Source organism: Mustela putorius, unplaced genomic scaffold (assembly GCF_011764305.1).
Source record: "Mustela putorius furo isolate JIRA1106 unplaced genomic scaffold, ASM1176430v1.1 tig00003845_pilon_pilon_pilon, whole genome shotgun sequence".
Lineage (NCBI taxonomy): Eukaryota > Metazoa > Chordata > Mammalia > Carnivora > Mustelidae > Mustela > Mustela putorius.
Window position 1 is genome coordinate 93,948,703 of NW_025421998.1, and position 18,883 is coordinate 93,967,585.

The 18,883-nt window shown below is 53.7% G+C and overlaps 1 protein-coding gene across 1 annotated transcript in view; it reads left to right on the plus strand.

Annotated features, from left to right (window-relative positions):
- Positions 1 to 18,883, plus strand: part of TMEM178B (transmembrane protein 178B) — a 337,430-nt gene that overhangs the window by 285,939 nt on the left and 32,608 nt on the right. Inside the window, exon 3 of the mRNA XM_004741627.2 lies at positions 14,734 to 14,871. Within this exon, the coding sequence (XP_004741684.1) occupies positions 14,734 to 14,871 (138 nt within the window). The remainder of the gene's footprint in view (positions 1 to 14,733; positions 14,872 to 18,883) is intronic.

Below are 18,883 nucleotides of genomic sequence, written 5' to 3' on the forward strand. Positions count from 1 at the left end.
CTCATCCTCTTTCGAACCACCCTCCCCTCTACCAGGCTTCACCTTGTTTCTCAACTCCTTCCCCTGCATGTGCATATGTGGGTGTAAGTGTGTACGGCGTGTCTGTTTCCAGGCCTTACTTTCTGGGCATCGACACGGCCCTTACTTTGCGTCATCCTCTAAGCAATAGAAAAATACGATCCTCATGGCAATCTTGGAGGTAGCTACTGTCCTTATCCCATGGAAAAGGACGCTGAGGCACAGGGACGGTGAGCTCGCGCAGCCAGTAAGTGACCTCTCTGGAGTTCAAGTCCAGACACTCTGAACCCCATATCCCAGTGCTTTGCATGACCGGGCTCTGCTGCCCACATGTGTCCAGTGGGAATTGGGGACCTTCCAAGTGTGTGGGGGTCTGACTTTTGGATTTGGATAAAATGCAGAGCATGTACAAAGATGTTGTCTCCAGTCTCTTCAGGCTTATTCTGTCTGCTCAGTCTTCCTCCTCTGCATAGAAATAGACTCAATCTTGCATATTTCAACAAAAGAAAAGTCCTCACTTTATGTTCCTCCCCGTCACTCCATCTCCCTCCTCTTCTCTACAGTCAGCCTACTTGAAAGCACAGTAAGTGATTTTTATTCCTTATTTCCCATTCATTCCTACTAACCCAATGAGACTGACTTCCATTAAAGAGCGTTTGCCAAGATCAGGAGGGATCTAGTTACAAATCTAGTAAAGCTCCACGCTGGACAGACCGTGCCCATTTTATGATCTGCTGTGTTCCCTGTGGCAAGCACAATGCCTGCCACGCAGTGGGTGCTCAGCAAATCTTTGCGGAATGTCTCATGATGTGATGTCTTACTTGATCTCGGCAGCCTGAGGATGATTGAAGCTCTCCCCTCCTTCCACTCCCATGGTATCCTTCGTGCTGGATTTTGCCTGACCCATTCGGGCCATCCATTCTCCTCCTCCTCTCTCTTCTCAGATTCTATCCTTAGCCTTCTTCTCATTTTTATACACCTATCCTGGGAGAGCAGGCATTCAGCCTTCGGCTTCACATGATTCTCATACCAGTATCTCAAATAGGAATCTTCTTCCCAGGCACAAGACCCATATGTCCGGAGCCGTAACGGACATTTCCAGTGATGTGTCTGTTAAGCTTTTAACAAACTGAACTTCACATCATTTCCCATCCTTCCTCTCTTACCCCCTCCAAAAATAAAAAAGAAAATAGAAATAAATCCAAGAACAGAAGCAATACTCTCTGCCTTTACTACTACTACCACTACTTCTCCTCCTCTTCCTTCTTTTTCTTTTTAAGATTTATTTACTTTTCTTTTTAAGATTTATTTATTTGATAGAGAGAGAGAGCACATGTGAGCAGGGGAGGGGCAGAAGTTGAGAAGGAGAGAATCCCAAGCAGACTCCCCAGTGAATGTGGAGCCTGACACAGGGCTCAATCTTACGGCCCTGAGATCAGGACGCTGGCATCATGACCTGAGCCAAAACCAAGAGTCAGACACCTAACTAGATGAGCCATCCAGGCGCCCCACCTTTTCTTCCGTTCTGCATCTTGGTCAGTGACATCACCATTTCCCATCATCCAAGTCAGAAGCCTGGGAATTATCAATTCTACTGCCTTCCCCCCCCCCCCTAAGTTCTAAAAGAACTTAGCTGGTATAGAAAGTACTTCTTTGGGCACCTGGGTGGCTCAGTGGGTTAAAGCCTCTGACTTTGGCTCAGGTCATGATCCCAGGGTCCTGGGATGGAGCCCCACATCGGGCTCTCTGCTCAGCAGGGAGCCTGCTTCCTCTTCTCTCTCTGCCTGCCTTTCAGCCTTCTTGTGATCTCTGTCAGATAAATAAATAAAATCTTTAAAGAAAAAAAGAAAGAAAGAAAGAAAGTACTTCTTTGTTTTCAAGTGATCACCAAGATTTATCATGGTGGCTCTGAGTCACCATGGGGTTCCAGTTGTGAAGAGAATATTACAGAGGCTTATACAGAATATGAGGTCTTCTTGTTCCTCAAACAGATTCCTCCTTGCCAATTTTGCTCCCACTGTTCCCTCTTCCTGGATTGCTTTTCCTCCAGATACCCGCTTGTCCGTTCCTTCACTTCCTTGGGGTCCGCTCAAATGTCACATTCTTGAGAGATGTTCCTCATCTCTGTGTGTTGAACGCACGCCCCGTGTATGTTCTCTCCTGCTGAGTCTTGCCTCCCTTACTTACTTTTCCTTCGTAGCATTTAGCTTTGTCATTTCGACATATGTGTTTGTGTATGGGTGTGTAGTTTGGCTTGTGACCTGACATAAATATGTTCGCGTCTACATATAAAGTTTGTCTTTCTCCCCAGAATGATGTCACGAAGCCAGGGACTCCGTTTCGGTGACCGAATTCAGTTTTGTTGTTACTTACAGCAGCTGCTTGATGGAAATGAATAAATGAATGCATATGGGATGCCCCCAAAGAGAGGCTTTCTGTGGATGGAATTGTTCTCACGTGGAGGGTGGGCTCTCCCTTGAGTTTTTTTCCTACAGAATTCCTTTTCTTGGCAAGATCTTTATTTGAATGAGCTTGAACCATCTGCCAAAGCAGCCTGGGTCTCAGCCTCCAAAAACGAGTCAGGGGCGCCACAGAGGAAGGCACGAGGGGAAAGGAGAGGTCTGCCAAGCCCACTCGCTCGTCACTGGCCATGACGAGCATCCACTTAAGGGACGAGAACCACAGTGGGGGGCGGGGGTGGGCGCTGCTGTCTCATGCATGGGGACCTCCCAGCCTGCGGGAGGTCCCCAACCCAGAGCGTTGATTTGCTTTAAGATTATCCAATCCGCATAAGTGACTTCATGCTGTATTGTGTATGTATTATTATATATTATTTTTGTTTTAATAATGCTCTTTGTTTTGAGTTGTGTGCTATCTCTTATGAGAGGGGCAGGCTTGGGGCGCCTGGGTGGCTCAGTCGGTTAAGCATCTGCTTTCAGCTCAGGTTGTGACCCCCGCATCGGGCTCCCTGCTCAGCGGGAAACCTGCTTCTCCCTCTCCCTCTGCCTGCCACTCCCCCTGCTTGTGTTTTCTCTCTGTGTGTCAAATAATAAATAAAATCTCCAAAAAAAAAAAAAAAAAGATAGGGGTGGGTTGACATATTGCAGAGGTGAGGCTGAGAAGCTCAGCCACTGCAGTAGAGTCATCCCTACCCCAGAGCTCCAGACAGGGAAGTATTACCACCCCCATTTCAGAAAGCAGACAGGCAAACAGAGAAATAATGTGACGTAGCTGAGACCGGACAGGATCAAAGGCCAGCTCCGCTCCCAGCCCAGCGCTCGCCACTACTATGTGGTTCTTGCTCCTCCCAAACACCCCTTTCTCTGCCCCCCTGCCCGCTCCTGCCATCCTGTGCGCAGAGGCTGTGGGAAACATCTTTGCTTATACGTGGACAGACATAAGCATACATCCCTCAGACCCCTTTACCACACTTATAAATTAGAAAGCAAACCTTCCCAGCATTGCAAATTTAAAGATATTTCAGGGTGGCCGTGGCAGGGGGGTGGGTGGGTAGTTATCAGACTCGTATTCCCCATGTCGTTTGTAATGACTGCTACACGCCCCCCCCCACATACCCATTAGATGACACCAGGAATGCCTGCGGGGTCCGTTGTGTCTGTTCCTCTGCCGTATAGGCCGGTGGTGACCATAAATGATGGCCGGTGTTCGCGGTAACATGTTACAGTTTACAAAGGGCCATCACGCATCTTGTTGGATCAGCGACTCTAGGGGCCTGGAGGCCACGGCGATTAAGAGCCTGGGTTGTGGAGTCTCCCACTTCTAAGCTGCCTGACTTGGGGCAAGTTCCTTATTATCTCATCAGTAAAAAGGGAATGATAAACTCCTCAATTTGTTGGGAAGATTAAATGTCGTCATGTGAGGAAAGTGCTCAGGACATGCCTGGCATAAGGAAAAAAATGCTCACTTTATTATCATTGTTCTTGGCGCAGATACGTTGTGGATAAGGGTCATCTACAACCACCTTAATGAAAAGGCTGCAGCCTACAAGTCTATCTATTTCTCACTATAACCTTTTAAGGTCATTGTGTCTGATCTCCCATCCCCGTTCCAAGATGACCCTTATGAAAGACTGCACAGATTTTGGGGGAAGGGGAGTAACTCTCAGGTTTGAGTAAACTTACATTTGCAGAAATCAAAATTAGAGTCAGATGTGACAGCAGACTTCCAGCCCTGTGTCTAGTTTAAATCCTTTCCCTTTCCTAGCTTGGGTTGGCCCCACTCTTGGAAACCTCCTGTGACAGGGGAGATCTGTTCAGACTTTTATTCTCATTGTCCCACCTGCTGTCCCTGAGCCCTGCTAGTTCTGGTTCTTCTAGGGTTGGGGAGGGAAGGGGAGGACACCTAAGCCACCCACAGGGTCTAGGGCCTGGCGTGCCTGCTCTCTGAGTTGGTGGCTTACACATAGTAAGGCTCCGGTGCCGGCTCCGTCTTCTGTATGGGGCCTTTGTGATTCCTTGGGAGGAGCTTCATGGGGACTGCCATCCCCTGTCGTCTCCCCTGACCTGGTCCCCACTGCCTCCTTGGCCCCCATAGTGGCTGCCGTCCCACCATGGAGACCCTAACTGTTGCAGTCACCACACCCCTGCAGGCAACATTAGAGGAGGCTTTCCCAGGGAGCCTTACTTTTCATTGACATTCGAGAGGCCCATGCTCAGGGTGCCTGGGTGGCTCAGTGGGTTAAAGCCTCTGCCTTCTGCTCAGGTCATGATCCCAGGGTCCTGGGATTGAGCCCTACATCGGGCTCTCTGCTCGGCAGGGAGCCTGCTTCCCTTTCTCTCTCTCTGCCTGCCTCTCTGCCTACTTTTATCTCTGTCTGTCAAATAAATAAATTTTTAAAAATCTTCAAAAAAAAAAAAGGAGGCCCATGCCAGAAGCCCAGGAGCCCCCAGTGGGAGCCCTCCCCTGCCAGCCTCCAGATGCATGGCTTTGTCATTGCTCTGGGGCCATACGTAGTCCTTAATCACCTTCTTGCCTCATTTTCTCAGGCCGCATGGAGGTACCATGCACTACACTCTAGGATACCTATGGGCAGCTCTCTGAGTGGGGCTCTCGAGGCTCAGAGTGGTACTGGTGGAAGAGTGGGAAGCTCCCGTGGCAGTGGGAGATTATATGTAAATCATAGATGCCCAGCGCACTACAGTTTGCCACACGAGCTCGGGGCTCCTTCTAGCACATTCAGCGCCAGGTCCTGCAGCCCCTCTTACAACAGGGCTGTCCCATAGACATGAACTGCAAACCGCACATCTCATCTGAAGCCTAAAAAAATACATAAAAAGAAGCCGATAAAATTAGTTTTAATAACATTTTATCTAAGCCATTCATCAACATGTAATCAATAAAAAAAATTATTACTGCAGTATTCCCTACTGAGTCTTTGACAGCTGAGTATTTTCTACTTACACGTGTCTCAGTGCAAGCACTCAGTAGCGATCCCAGGTACACGTGGGGCCAGTGGCAACCGTACCAACGGGCCAGCTTTAGACCGTGGAGGGAGGGGGCTGGTCCTCTGTCGTTCGCAGCCGTGAGGCCTCAGAACCAAGAGCTCAGCTGGGACCTATACGGTGCATTCAGCCGGCACAGGGAGAACCAGGACTCAGACGCGGGTCTTCTCATGTAACTTTCAGTGTTCTGTCTGTCTGTTCTTTGCACCCCGGTTCCGTTCCAACAGATACTGCTGTGCTTGGTTCATGGGGATCTCCACGGTGGAAGGGGCGTTTGGGGCTCAGGAGATTGCTGTGGCCATCTGTGCGGGTTTGCGGAGGTCCTGGGGCCGCCCCGCTGTGGCCAGTGGCGGTTTGGAGGCCGTCCCTGACCGTCTGCTTGTGCGGGCCTGAGGGGGGCTGGAGGGGCGGGGGAGGCTCTGAGGCCCAACGGCTGATGCTTCCACGGTACACACTGTTAGCCAGCAAGGAGCACGGCAGGTCTCCAGTGGTCACTGTTAAAAAGAGACAAGAAGCTATTCCGGGGTGCTGGTGTGTCTTTGAAAAGGCCGTCGTCATCAGGGAGTGTGTGGCCCGGCTGGGCATCCCCGGCTCCTGTCACGTTTACATTAGGCTTTGAACGTTAAAAACAGTAAAGCTCAAATCTTCTCAAGAACTGGAAATGTGATCGTTAAAGCACGCATTCCCATCATAGAAAAGAATAAGCAAAATCCAAAATATCACACCCCAGGAAGTGTGTGTGTGTGTGTGTGTGAGGGGTCATCGAGGGGACGTGGCCGGTGGTTGACCGAGGAGCTGGACCCCGGCCCTCAGAGGCCTCTGATCATTCCCCATCCTTGCAGATTCCACCCAGGAAGCTCCCGGAGAGGTTGCAGACCTCCGGGGACGCTCCCTGTTAACATCTGGTGTGTTCTTCCTTGTACCGTCTGCATGCTCGATGCACACTCGCCTGCACCATGGGGGTCATCAGGAGTAAGTGCGCCCATGTTATGACTGTCCCTTGTCATTGACGTTTTTCAGAAGAATCGTAAGAACCAAATCATGTTCCATTACGTTCTCCAGAATGTTAAGTTGTCTTCTGGGGTCTGAAGTGGCACCGAATCTGGAATGGTCTGAGGCCTGGAAAGGGCACGGGCAGACCGAGGCCCTTTCCCAGACCTGCCTCTTCCCGGCTGGTGACCTTGGTCTCTGGGTCACTGGCTGAAATTCCATTTGTCTCACTTTCTAAGTCTACAAAATGAGAACAGTAATGTCTGCTTTACAGAGCCATTCAGAGGCTTCCTGGACAAGTCTGTGTAAATTATCCAACACTATGATGGCCTGTAGTCAATACACAATAAAGGTTCGTGCCTGTTTATCTTCCCTTCCCTCGGCTTTTCAGAGTCTTTGCCATCAGCCCATTCTCCAGACCTGCCACATTTTTCTGGAAAGATAGCACCCTGTAAGGTGCCTGCGCGTGTTAAAGCTCGTATCTTCTCATTGCTTGGTGGGGACTTTCTGGGGACACATGCTTGCCAAGCCACAATGATTTCTGCACGGTGCGCTCAGAGCAGCTGTCCGTGACACATGATCCAGGGAGATCACGGGGAGCGTCTCAAGATGGAATAGCGGGTTGCACTGGTCTAGCTCCTCACTCCCAGTAGGAAGGCCCCTGGGGAACAGAGGGTGAGGTGCTGAGCTGGGGGTGGGGTGTCCCCAGGTGTGTCTGGTTGCTAAGTTGAGTTTCCTTTTCGTCCTTCCTGTCTACGGTTCCTGCTGTTGTGTCGCGATGGGGCTACTCTGGTGAGTCAGTGCTTCTCGCCGCTGGGCTTTCCCTCCCTTCTTCCTCCTCTCCAGGCACGTGGTTTAGCTGCTGACCTAGTGCATCAGGCGAGTACGCATTTTGCAATCTGTCTTCTGTCGTCTTGACAAGGGGAGTGACCTCTTTGTGGCAGCATCACTAATATCCCTCTTGATGGCAGCTCTCGAAGCCAGAGGTAGGGATGAGGAGGGGGAAGCTCAGGTCTGTCTTCTGACCTAGAAACCACTTCTTGGTTCCACGGCAACCACCTTCCCCTCCCCCCATCTCTTCCTGACCTGAAGGGAGGCGCGGGGCAGAAAGGTCTACTGGGTCCATACTCTGTGGGGTTTCTTGTGTCATTAAACTTTGAGGTAAGGAGCCCCACGCCACATGGCTCTATGTGATCTGGAACCTGGACCTCCAGCGATATGTTGTTTGTATACAGTAAAGCACTATATTGGATTGTTACATGATAGGTACCCCTGGCTTATAAAAATACAATCAGATGAGAGGCGAGAGAAATGGGTTTCAAGTCGTTGTGACATTTGTGTCCATGCAGGGTGTTGAGTCCGGCAGGTGCACCCCCCTCGTCCTGCTTTATGCTGTGCTGCACACAGTTTTAGTCACTGCGGCGAGGGGGGGATGGTGAGCTCATGAGCAAACATTTACTGAGCACCTGCTTCTGCCAGGCCATGTGCCGGGGATGGCAAAGACAAAAACCCCAGACCCGACTGCAGCCCTGAACATGCTTGCATCTCCTGGAGGGAAGGAGACATGAGGGGTTACATGCAGAGAGGTGAGAAGGGCTGGAAGAGACCGAGTACTGGACACCAGCGTCTGCTCACATGCCTGGAAGCCTCCCACAGGCTGACTCTGTAGGGATACCTTTTAGGGCGATGAGAAGCTTGTCAGGCAGAGCAGGTGGGCAGAGAGTTCAGTGGCCTCGAGGAAAGGGCAGGGGGGTCTCTGTCCACCAGGACCAGATCCTTGGGGGGCTTGAAGAGAGATGGAGGCACGGCGGGGTAGGCAGAGGACAGTTCTGAAGGAACTTCCAGGGAACAAAGCAAGTCAGACAGCCCTAAGAGCTCTTTTGTTTTCACATAAAAACGACTTTTTAAATATGACTACATTATGCTGAACCGACTTGTGCTCTACAAGAAAGCTATAGGCAACGTCTCCCATTAGCTACTTCCCCGTTTCAGTTTAAGGACCAATCGCGACCGCGGCGGCCCTCGCAGCGAGTCTGCTCCTTCCTCTCCCTTCTAGTCTGCGCAGAGCTCAGTGCGAGCGCGCGGGGCTCTGACAGCCTCTGGGGTCACCAGCACCTCCGCTGTGAGCTGCGGCAGCCTCCAGCGGCTCGTCCTCAGAGGAGAGGAAGCAGCAACACTCCGGGGTGAATGTCTCAGTCTTAATGAATAGAAAGATCAAGCCTTTGCATCAGCTTCTCGAGGCACCTGGAGGCATAAGGACGGACTCTAGAAGGCTCTTCCTCTGGGTACCCGATCTTTAATTAGGGGCTACCCCTGACTTGTTACTCAGCCCTTTTTATGCTACAGACAGTAGATGCATGAGTCGGGAAGACCGGAAGAAGAGAGTGACTCTAAGTGCCTTCCATTTCCACTCCTACTTCTGTAGCCCTCGTTTTGTCCTAGGGACTGTTGTAAGCAGTTTAGATGTATTAACCGACTTAATCCTCTTAATAACCTTCGAAGCAAGTACTGTCCTAACCCTCTGCCCACAAGTGCAGAGACCGAGATCCAGAGAGATGGGCTAACTTGCTCGAGGTCACAGAGCCAGTCCACGGCAGGGCCATACTTTGAACCAGGCAGCACGGGTCCAAAAATCTGGGCTTCCACCCCCAACAGTCAAATCTCTATATGGTTACCCAGAACCAGAGCCCCGTTTGCTTCAGATGTGGTTGCTGTGCAGTAATTTGGTCCTGGAATATTCCTTCTCATTTGAATCCGTTTGCCCCGAGTTAATCCCACGGCTGGCATGTTCATGGCAACTCTGTCTCTATTTCTTACTTCCCAGACTGATTCCTTGGGGGGCAAAAGCACTTGAGTTCTGGCCTCGCCATTTTGTTCTCCCTTCCAGTTCCTGCGACCTTGAACCCCAAGGGACTGATGGACTCGTGAACAAATGTCCAACTCCTGGGGCAGCCTACGCTCTTCCACCCTTGGAGCCTGGGTGATATGCTTCTATCTCACAGAGTGAGAGCTTGCGGCAAATGAGACTAACCCAGACAGTGCCCCGTGTGGCCAGCGCGAACTGTGCCCTTGCTAGTCACTCCGTACTCTTGACTCTGGGGCTATTAATACAGCGACTCACCCCCCACCCCGTCTCCACTGGGAACCATCTCAGGATGGTCTAACACCTAGTTACCCTCACTGGTTTCTGTGGGGCTTGGGTTTTTGGTTTTCTCTCTCTCTTTCTCTCTTTTTTTTTTTTTTTTGATGAGAGAAAAGATGACAATCATTATCATTTTTCTGTGTAAGGTCTTTAAAGAGCAAATAGAAAGATATTCAGAGCCCATATATATTTTCCTTCTCTAAGTGGTATTTATTTAAATGCAGATACCCTGGTTTCCCGTGTAGAGTTGCAAGCAATACCTTTCAATTTTAATGTTAATAGGACCGTAAACTTCAAAATCAAAATTTTCTGTGAGGGAGAGCTGCTTTTTCTGGTTCTATTTAATGGTTCCCCTTGCCTTTCCTCTTCCGTCTCCCTCATTACCCAGCCCCCTTTGCGCACCATTTCCACGGTGCTGAACTAAATGCTTTTTCTAAAAAGTTGAGAATGTACCTTTCTCGTTTCAAAACTTAGAATGCTAAGCGTCTGGGTCTTGGAATGCAGATGACGGGCTCCAACCCAAAAGGGTTCATGAGAAGATTTTTCTCAATCTCAGCTCTATCCCGGGCTCTTTCTAAGGGGATTTTTCTTAGGTCGAGCCTGCGTGGGATTCTAACAAGGTTTCCGATACATGAGTTGGGTTTTCTTTCTTCTCTACAAAGGCAGGAAGAAATGGGGAATGAGGTAGAAGCTACGTACGTTCCTGGGTGCAGAGCCCTGCCGTGGGCGCCGTGAGCAGTCACAGAGGGAACCAGGACAGGGAGTAGGCACGCAGGGCAGTGCGGATGGGCAGGAATGGGGGCTGTCGTTGGCACCTGGCATGTTCCACAGGCAGAGTGACACGCAGGATTCACTCAAGCACAAATAGGAGACAACAAAGATTTGAAGACCATGGAAACCACGCGTATTGCGTTTCAGCTCAGGTACAGCCAGCATCGTTTGCAAGGATCTCCCACGAGCACGTGAGATCCCGCTTCTTCTTCCCTTTCTTTTCTGTTCCCTTCGTTTCTCATTATTTTTATCCCGTTACACCATGTGTGTTTTGTAAGTCCTTATATCTTTCCTTAGGAACATGATAGCGCTGGTAATACATAAATTAGAATTGATTTTATAATATCAATTTCAGTGACTTTGACTCTGCTATTTTAAGGGGTTAGTTTTGTTCTCCAGATGTTTCCAATAGACTCCTGTTCTTATTTCATGGAGACAAAATACATTTCGTGTCTTGCCTCTCTGGGAATATTAATAATAACTTTGAATTATTGCCTCTTCTCTCGGAGGCTTGTTTCCTCGAGTTCTTTGGCCCGGGTTAAAGGCACTGTGTTGTCAGGGGGCGGAGCTGCCGGGAAGCACTGGGTGGCGGGGGGTTGTCTATGGGACACTCTACTGCAGAATGGTGGGAGGGGCTGCCTGTGGGGCTCCCCAGTGCTGGGTGCCTAGGTCTTTCCTCTTGTGCTGGTCATCGCTGGAAAGACTTCTCCTGGTCCCCAGGCAGGATGTCAGAGGCCAGGCAGCCAGCTTCCCCTCGGGGACTAGGGTCCCAAGGATAAGCCTTCAACATTCTGTATGTGAACGGTCACTTAATCACCTACAGGGAACGATCCTTGATGAGCTTGTCAATGCCAGTGCTAGGGCCCCCTCCTACCCCCCTGGGGAGTCCCCCAGCATTGTGGAATGGATGAGGGGATCTAGTTCCATCCAGACAGCTGCCACCACATCCCGGATGCTCCTCCCCTCTGGGTGACTAACGGCCTGATCCAGAGGAACCTGCAGCTGCGGGTTCTCGAGCCTCCGGGCCCCGGGGCAGTTGGTTTGCAGCTCGCCCGCCGCCACGTCGAGTCTGGCTTTAACCAAGCGCACTGTCCACCAGCTTTGCCACTTCCGGTCCTGGGTTGTTCCCTGTCCTGTTTGCCCATCCTTGTGGATGCCTGTCCTTGGGGGGGGGGGGGGAATCTCAGAACAATTGTCCTCAGTGTATTTGGGAGAAAGAAATGCTTGATACATTTGTTCAATCTCCATGACAACCCAGTGGGCCCTTAACTGCGTTATTAATTTTATTTTCCCACACAACTTACTCTCCCTTTATGTCACTGGTTTGTCGATAAGTTATTTAACTTCTTTGGATCTTGCTTTCCTTGTCCAGAGAATAGGACTATTTCTTGTCCTGTGTCCCTTGCAAGCTGTTGCTGCAGCTGCCTCGAATTGCTACCGAAGTCTGAGGACAAAATACCAAGCGTGCGTGTATCACCCTGCAAATTCGTACTCACAGGGTGACGGCAAAAGGCCTCCTGGTCGGTGAAAATATTTGGGCCTGACCTCTGGTCTTCATCCTGCTTTCCAGATCAACAACTTAGCCCGGCCCTCAGCTTTCGCTGGCAGAGCTCCCCTAATCTGTGCTCGAGCAGCCACAGCCTCTCTCAGACCTGGGACACGGGTGACAGTTTTCTGTCTCAGAACTTTTGCAAGAGAAACTACTTTCTTCATGTCCCTACCTCTCTGCCTTTTCCTCGAAGTCCCAGACTTGGCTTCCTTCTTGCAACCGTGACGGCCTTTCCGCTTCCTCCGATGGCATTTCCTTTTCCTGTCCAGCCCTGTTTGTCCATTCCAGGCCCAAGGGGACATGCCTCATGGGACACATTGTCTACTTAATCCCCCAGGCAGTACCTTTGGTCCCGTGGATGGGCAGAGCCTGAGGACCAGGAAGGCTTCCCGTGAGCAAGGCCAGGTGTGGCGGCCGGGTGGGGGTCGGGGGACACATTGGGGGGCAGTGCAGGGAGGGGTGCTTTGCGGCTTCAGCAGTGTTGTCTGTCTCCAGTATTACCAAAGCGGCCGAGACATGCACCAAAAAGGAACCCGGTGGTCTCACAGGGGCCTAGGACAAAATGTCCTGATCTGTTTAAGGGGGATATGAACCGACTTGACTCCAAACATACCCGGACCTCTCCTTCCCCACTCCCACCGTCTCCTTGCCCTTGACTGCAGTGGAGAGTGGACGAAGCGTTTCCAGGGATCCGCCCAAATGGACTCTCGTGTCAAGGTGGGGTTTCTTCTCCACCAAGGAGGCAGCTCGGACCTGGCTCCCTCGAAGGACTGTGAGTGGCCGCGAAGGAAGAAGGGCTGAGCAGGTGGCAGCAGAAGGAGCCGGGAGGGGCGACGGGGGCCGGCGCAACCACGGCAGTCAGCTCCCAGGATAAGGGCCTGTGCACCTGGCAAGACTGCCAGGCCTCCTCCTTTCAAGCTGGCCGTGGGTGCCTGAGCAGGGAAGCCAGGGGCCGGCCCAGGACGTGCGGCACCTGTCTGGGCGCTGGGCCGGAGCGGCGCCTGCCCCAGGCTTCCTCCAACACATCGGAGGTCGTCGCCTTCTGTGTCGCGTGGCATGATCATTCGGTAGCTCTGGCAGTTGCCGGCAGCGACTACAGTGGGCGTTGCTTCTACCTGGCCGGGGCGGGCGTTCCAGGCTGGGGAGGGGAGGACCGAGGAGCCCAGCTAGAGCAGAAAGCTGGATGGATTCCGTGGATGCAGTCCGGGGCAGAAATTGGTGGATGGATTTCTGCCTCTGCCACAGGGTCCCGTCCCGCTTCCCGTCCAGGCTGTTATGCTTTGTCCCTCCTCCCTGTACCCCAGCCGGCTACTCTGGCGGCAGCGGGGTGAGGGGACAGCTCCCAGCATCTCATCTTCTGTGGCAGGTCAGGGGAGAAGGCTGAGTGTTCTCTAGTCGGACTGTGCCAGGATCTGCCATGGCTTTCAGTGGGGGTGACTGGAGTGGGAGAGGAACAGAGGGGATCGGACACCCTCATGGTGTGCGGAAACCGGGCACTTGGGGGGATGCGAGGCGACTGACCTGGGTCTCCCTGGGGGGGTGGATGTAGTTGGCTTTGGGGCGCCCTCCCCTACACCCTCACTCTCCCTCCCTTCCTTTGAGAGAGGGGAGTGCCCCTGGGGTCCTTCAGGCTGCGCTGGCAACCCCCTGGGCGCAGAGGCTGGGCAGGGGGTTTGCTCCTCTTTGGCCCCATTGGCGGGACTGGGGCTGGGGCTGGGCCGGGGCTGGCGGCTGGGCTCCGCACGGACCGGAGAGACGGACAGGGAGCTGCAGGCCGGTGGGCGCTGGGGCAGGGTGAGGGACAAGGTCAAGGACAAGCAGCGAGGGTGCTGCCCTGAAGGAGGTTAGGAGGCTGGATGCAGGGAGGGCCTGCGAGGCGGGTGGGGGCACGCACGAGGGCAGTGGGGAGAGTCAAGGGCGAGGTGCTGACGGAGAGAGGCTGAGATGTGTGAGCAGCTCTGCCTTCTCCCTTCTGCTGAAAATACTGCCTCTCCAGACAGCTCTTCTCCTGCCCTGAGCCACACTGGCTTTGTACGGCAGAGTCAGTGAGGTGTGGAACGGGGAAAAGGCCAGACCCAGAAAGCCGAGCTGACCTGTGTCCTGGGAGCAGATAGAGGCCTGCCCAGGGGCTCCGTGTGAGAGCAGGTCATGTGGCTCCCCACCCTGCAGACCCGCATACAGGGAAATCTGAGCCCCTGGGAGCTGGCTCCGAGGAGAAGGAACAAGACACTAGCAGCAGCTTCCTCCTCATTGGACCTCCTGGGGACCCCAGTCAACCCTGGAGGGAAAGGAAGGAGCTCCCGGCAGGTGCAGCCAGCCCCCCAAGACCCCGCCCTCCTCCACAGGAGAGGTGGGTGATGACAGGGACAGGGACAACCAGGAGCCATACAGATCTGGGCTCGATACCCTGTTCTGCCACTCACCACCTGTACGCCTGTCAACAGTTCAATCCATTTTCAAATAGGGATAAAGATAGTACCTGTCCCCCTCCAACGGCTGAGCCAGATGCTCAGGAAGGACAGTGCTACACCTGGCACCAAGGAGGTGTATGAGAAATGCCAGCAGTGATGACGACGATCTCTCCCTGTGCTTGCGAACCCAGCTGTCCTGGCCTGCTTTCCGCACCCAAGGATAGCTACAACCGGGGGCTCTCTCCTCTACAGAGGGAGCTGGGTGATGCAAACCTGTCTGAGTAGCGTAGGTTGCCTTCCCACTTCCCACTTCTGCCCAGGGCCAGGATGCACCGTGACCCCGAGGTCTAGATTCTGGAGCTAACCGCTGTGCCCCCTGCTTCCCCACAGATCTGCGCAGGATGACAGCTGGCTTCATGGGCATGGCGGTGGCCATCATCCTCTTCGGCTGGATCATCGGCGTGCTGGGCTGCTGCTGGGACCGGGGCCTTATGCAGTATGTGGCAGGGCTTCTCTTCCTCATGGGAGGTAAGGCTGTGGGCTCGGGGTGGGGGGGTCTTGGGGGGCAAAGGTCCTGGCTACGGGGATTCTGGGAGAATGGCTAGAGGACACTTGTTCATTCATCAGACATGTTTTTGAGTTCCTCGTAGCTCTCTGTCACTGTGCCAGCTTCTGGGGTTGCAGAGGCCAATAAGATCTGGTCCTTCACTCTCGGGAGTCTGGCTTCCTGGTGTAGGAAAGATGGTGTGTCCGTGGCACAGACAGAGGATCAGACCCAGCAAGAGCACAAACTCAGAAAATGCTCTGGCATTTTATGCACGTTTTGGACTTTGGGGTGGGAAGCTGGGCAGTTTTCTTTTCAAAAACTTATCCTCACCTTGATTTATGGGTCCTCAATGCTGCTGCCGTTTCAAAGTAAGACAGTCTAAGGGTGGTGGGCAGGGCTGGACCTTCTCTCATGTCTGTCTCCCTTACTGTCTGCCAGTGTCACGGCCGTGAACTGCTCCAGGGTCCCTAGAAAGGATTATAGGTACAGAGAACTGTATGGCTGGGCAGGAACGGGTTCCAGTCCACGGGAAGTCAGGTTGGTCCACGCTCCGTGTGTGCCTCTCTTCCCTGTGGTCTCGGCCGGAGCTGCAGCTCACCGTCGGGTCTGCTCCACAAGGAGAAGTGGGTTGATGCACCGTGGGGAGCTGGGCTTAGACACCGGGAATCTGTCAGATTTATGGGAAGAAAGAAAAGCGAGTCTTCCACCTGGAAACAATGTCCATTAGACTCCAGGCGCCATGTGCTTATGGCCAGCTCGGGTCCCCTTTGTGAAGTGTCTGGGCAGGGATGGGAGGCAGAGGGGTGGGCCAGTCTGAGGAACAGCGGCCTCTGTCCCTCTGGGTGTACAAAGAGACGTCTGAGGGCCAGGGAGCCGGTGGCTGGGAGAATTCGTCTTGGGGCCGGCCGGTTTGCCCTCATACCCTGACGCACAGCCGTAATGGGCCCGAGACGAGATGAGGCTTCCCAGGCTGACTGAGCCCTCCGCCCCAGAGAGTCACATGTCCCACGCCTGCTGTCATGAGGGAGCGAGGGGGGCTCTCTGGTGGCCCCTACATCCCTCTTTCTGGTGTCCCTCCGACACAGGCCCACCTGCCTGTCCTTTGTCCATGCCCCATGTCTTCAGCGAAGCCAGGCTTGGGCTGGGCCCTGACCCTTGCACTTCATTTAAGGCAGCAGGCAGCCGTGGAGACCTTTCTGTTTCCACCTTCCAGTCAAAGTCTCCCTCAGACCCTGAAAGGTAAAAAGATAAGAGTGGAATGGCCCTGTTTGTCCAGAGCATTCCCTCTAAGATATTTCTGGCGATACAGAGACAGGCTCCTGTCAACGGGCTTTTCTGAGGCTCTAGAAAGGTCTCCCAGGAATCGGAGAAAAGCTGAGCAAACAGGCCTTGGGCAGAGCCGGAATCCTCGAGCTCCGGCTGCTGACATGCTTTCATCCCTGCCCTCTCGAGGTGTTTGCCGCTCTCCGCACGCGCGCTCCTCTCTCTGGGCCCCGAGTGAGGCTCACAGCCTGCCCAGGTGTTAGGTGTCCGGGACCTTTCAACCCCGATAGCTTCCTTCTGGGTGGCTCAAGTCCCCTTCCAGAGAGACTGAGGAGACTGTGATCAGCCCTTTGATCCTCTCTGGCCGGATCGCACACCATCGGGCAGGCCGTAAGCGGGCCAGAACAGAGCGACAGTGGCTGGGCCCACAGCTGAGGCCGGGGGGGTCGGGGGCCATCCTGCTCACCTGGGACGGTGGGTGGGACTCTCTCCGAGGGAGGCGAGGGCAGGGGGCTCTGGGGCTGAGGGCCTGAAAGCTTTGATTGATTCGCAATCGGAGGCCCCCACCCTCCAGGCTGTGTGAGTGGGTGCCGGGCTCCCCTATCCCCTCCTTCATGCTTCTTAGTCACCACACACAGCCCCGTCCCTGGAAGAGCTCTTAGAAATACTGATGCGTGCTGGGCCCTCGCCCCACAGCGATCGCAGCAGGACTTCTGGGGGTGATGGTCGGAGCAAGAAGGAGCCGAGAGCCCGTGGAACAGCGGAACCGTAACGTTCTCTGCAGTGTAAAATGTTGGGCTCCTAGGGGGGAACCAGTTGGCCAAGGCCTTTCGCGATTTGCTTGCTTTCTTCCCTCCGCGACCACCTCGGAGACTGTTTCTCCAAGCCCCACCCCGCGCAGCAAGAGATAGGCAAGCGCCGTAAGAGGGCTTCGGTGATTACTATGCAGAAGTCCCTGAGCCCTGGTTCCTGAGGGGCTCAGCGAAATCTGCTTTCTAGGACATGCACTGTATTTTTTTTCTTAATGGCAAAATCAAAGTTCATGATAAAATGTTAGCATCAAGAAGCGCTTTGGAGAAGTTGCCGTTCTAAGAGCTGTTTCTTGCTGCCTGGGGCACTGTCCTGGTTGGAGTTAACCCATTCCATCCACCGTGAAGCTTTGGTACCTCTGTCCATAAGTAGAGTTCTGTCCTCCCGAAAGAGGCTAGGGAGACCAGAGGTGTCCACACCCATCATGGCACCGCCAGGCCAGGCTCTAGCAGGAGAGGAACAAGGACAAAGCCACAAAGGACGGATCTCTCGAACAGGGGTCTTTTTGGGAAGCTGAACCCCCAAAGGGTAGGAGAACACTTTCTTCCTCCTCAAGTTCATATCCTTTCCAATGAGGCCAGATACAGCCATGGGAGCAGTGCCCAGACCAGGTGCCCTCTGCTGACCCTGTGAATTTGGCTCAGTTAGCGGCAGAGAGAGCCGACTCAGAAGCTGTCCTCCCCCACCCCCCTGCTCAGCAGAGGGAGCTACTGAGAGGCCCAGGGGCCAACCCTGAAGGGATGCTTTGACCTCTAGAACCCCACGTGTCAGCACCGAACCCTCCCAGAACCTGACCAGTCCTTGACCTCTAGAAGTTAACCTTCTAGGGTTGGCCTGTTCCCATGCTCAGCATGTCCGCCACCAGCAACAGCCACCTCATGCCTAAGGCAAAACATCATTTATACTAGAGGTATTTATGGCAAAATTGGACAAAAAGGCTTCAGAGCCCAAGCTTTCGCCCAGATTGGCATTCCAGGCATCTGCACCCGGGCACAGACTGGGGCCCAAAGGATTAGCCCTAAGCTTCCAGAACAGCTGGGGGGACCCACTGTGGCAGGGGCCCGGGGCTGGCCAGGCAAGGGCATGGCGAGCAGATGGAAGGGTATGTAAGCATGAAAAAGGTAAATTTGGAGTCCAGAGTCGAAGGATGGAATTTCACTTGCCACTGGTTGAATTTCACCAGGGCCAAAACCCAAAACCAGACACAAACCAGCAGAATCCTCTGAGCGGCCTCTTCTCCGTTCCACCGTGAGGGAGGATGGCCCATGCCGTGCACCACTCCGGTCCAGATTTCACCAGTGCCCAGGCTGAACAGGGTACGCTGTACCTTTGTGACGTGACTAGCAACAAATTGTTTGATTAGCCTGCCGCACAGACCAGGCCACTAATTATGCGGGGGCGGCTTTGCCGGGCCAGGATGCTGGTGGTGGTGGTGGGGAGCCCGTTTCCCCTCTGGCAGGGCCTCCAGGAGCCAAGCTAGCCCAGACTGGCGCGGCACCAGCTCGATGCAGGCAAGTGCCAGAGATTAGCATTGGATTGGATGAGTCATCGCGGCACTCCGCAGGGCAGGGACGGATGGCATGGGGGAGAGACAGCACAGGACAGTGGCGGGGGGGGGTGCCACGGGGGGAGAGCATGGGACTGCTGTGGTTACTTGTAGTTCTCTCGCTGGGGAACCTCTGCGCCCCCGCACGGATGCAGATCCTCAAGCTGAGTGTGAATGGCCGACCCCCGCCACTCCCCACTGCCCACGCTCCTGGTGACCTCTGCCACCACCCGGGTCGCAGCTGACCCAGAGCCCCCCGTCTAGACACCCCGACTGACTCCACTCCCGCACCCAGCCATCCGTCCTTCACCGTTAACGTATTTTTTTAACAACCCTAAGTCAGATAGGTCGCTCCTCTACTACCAGCCCTCCAG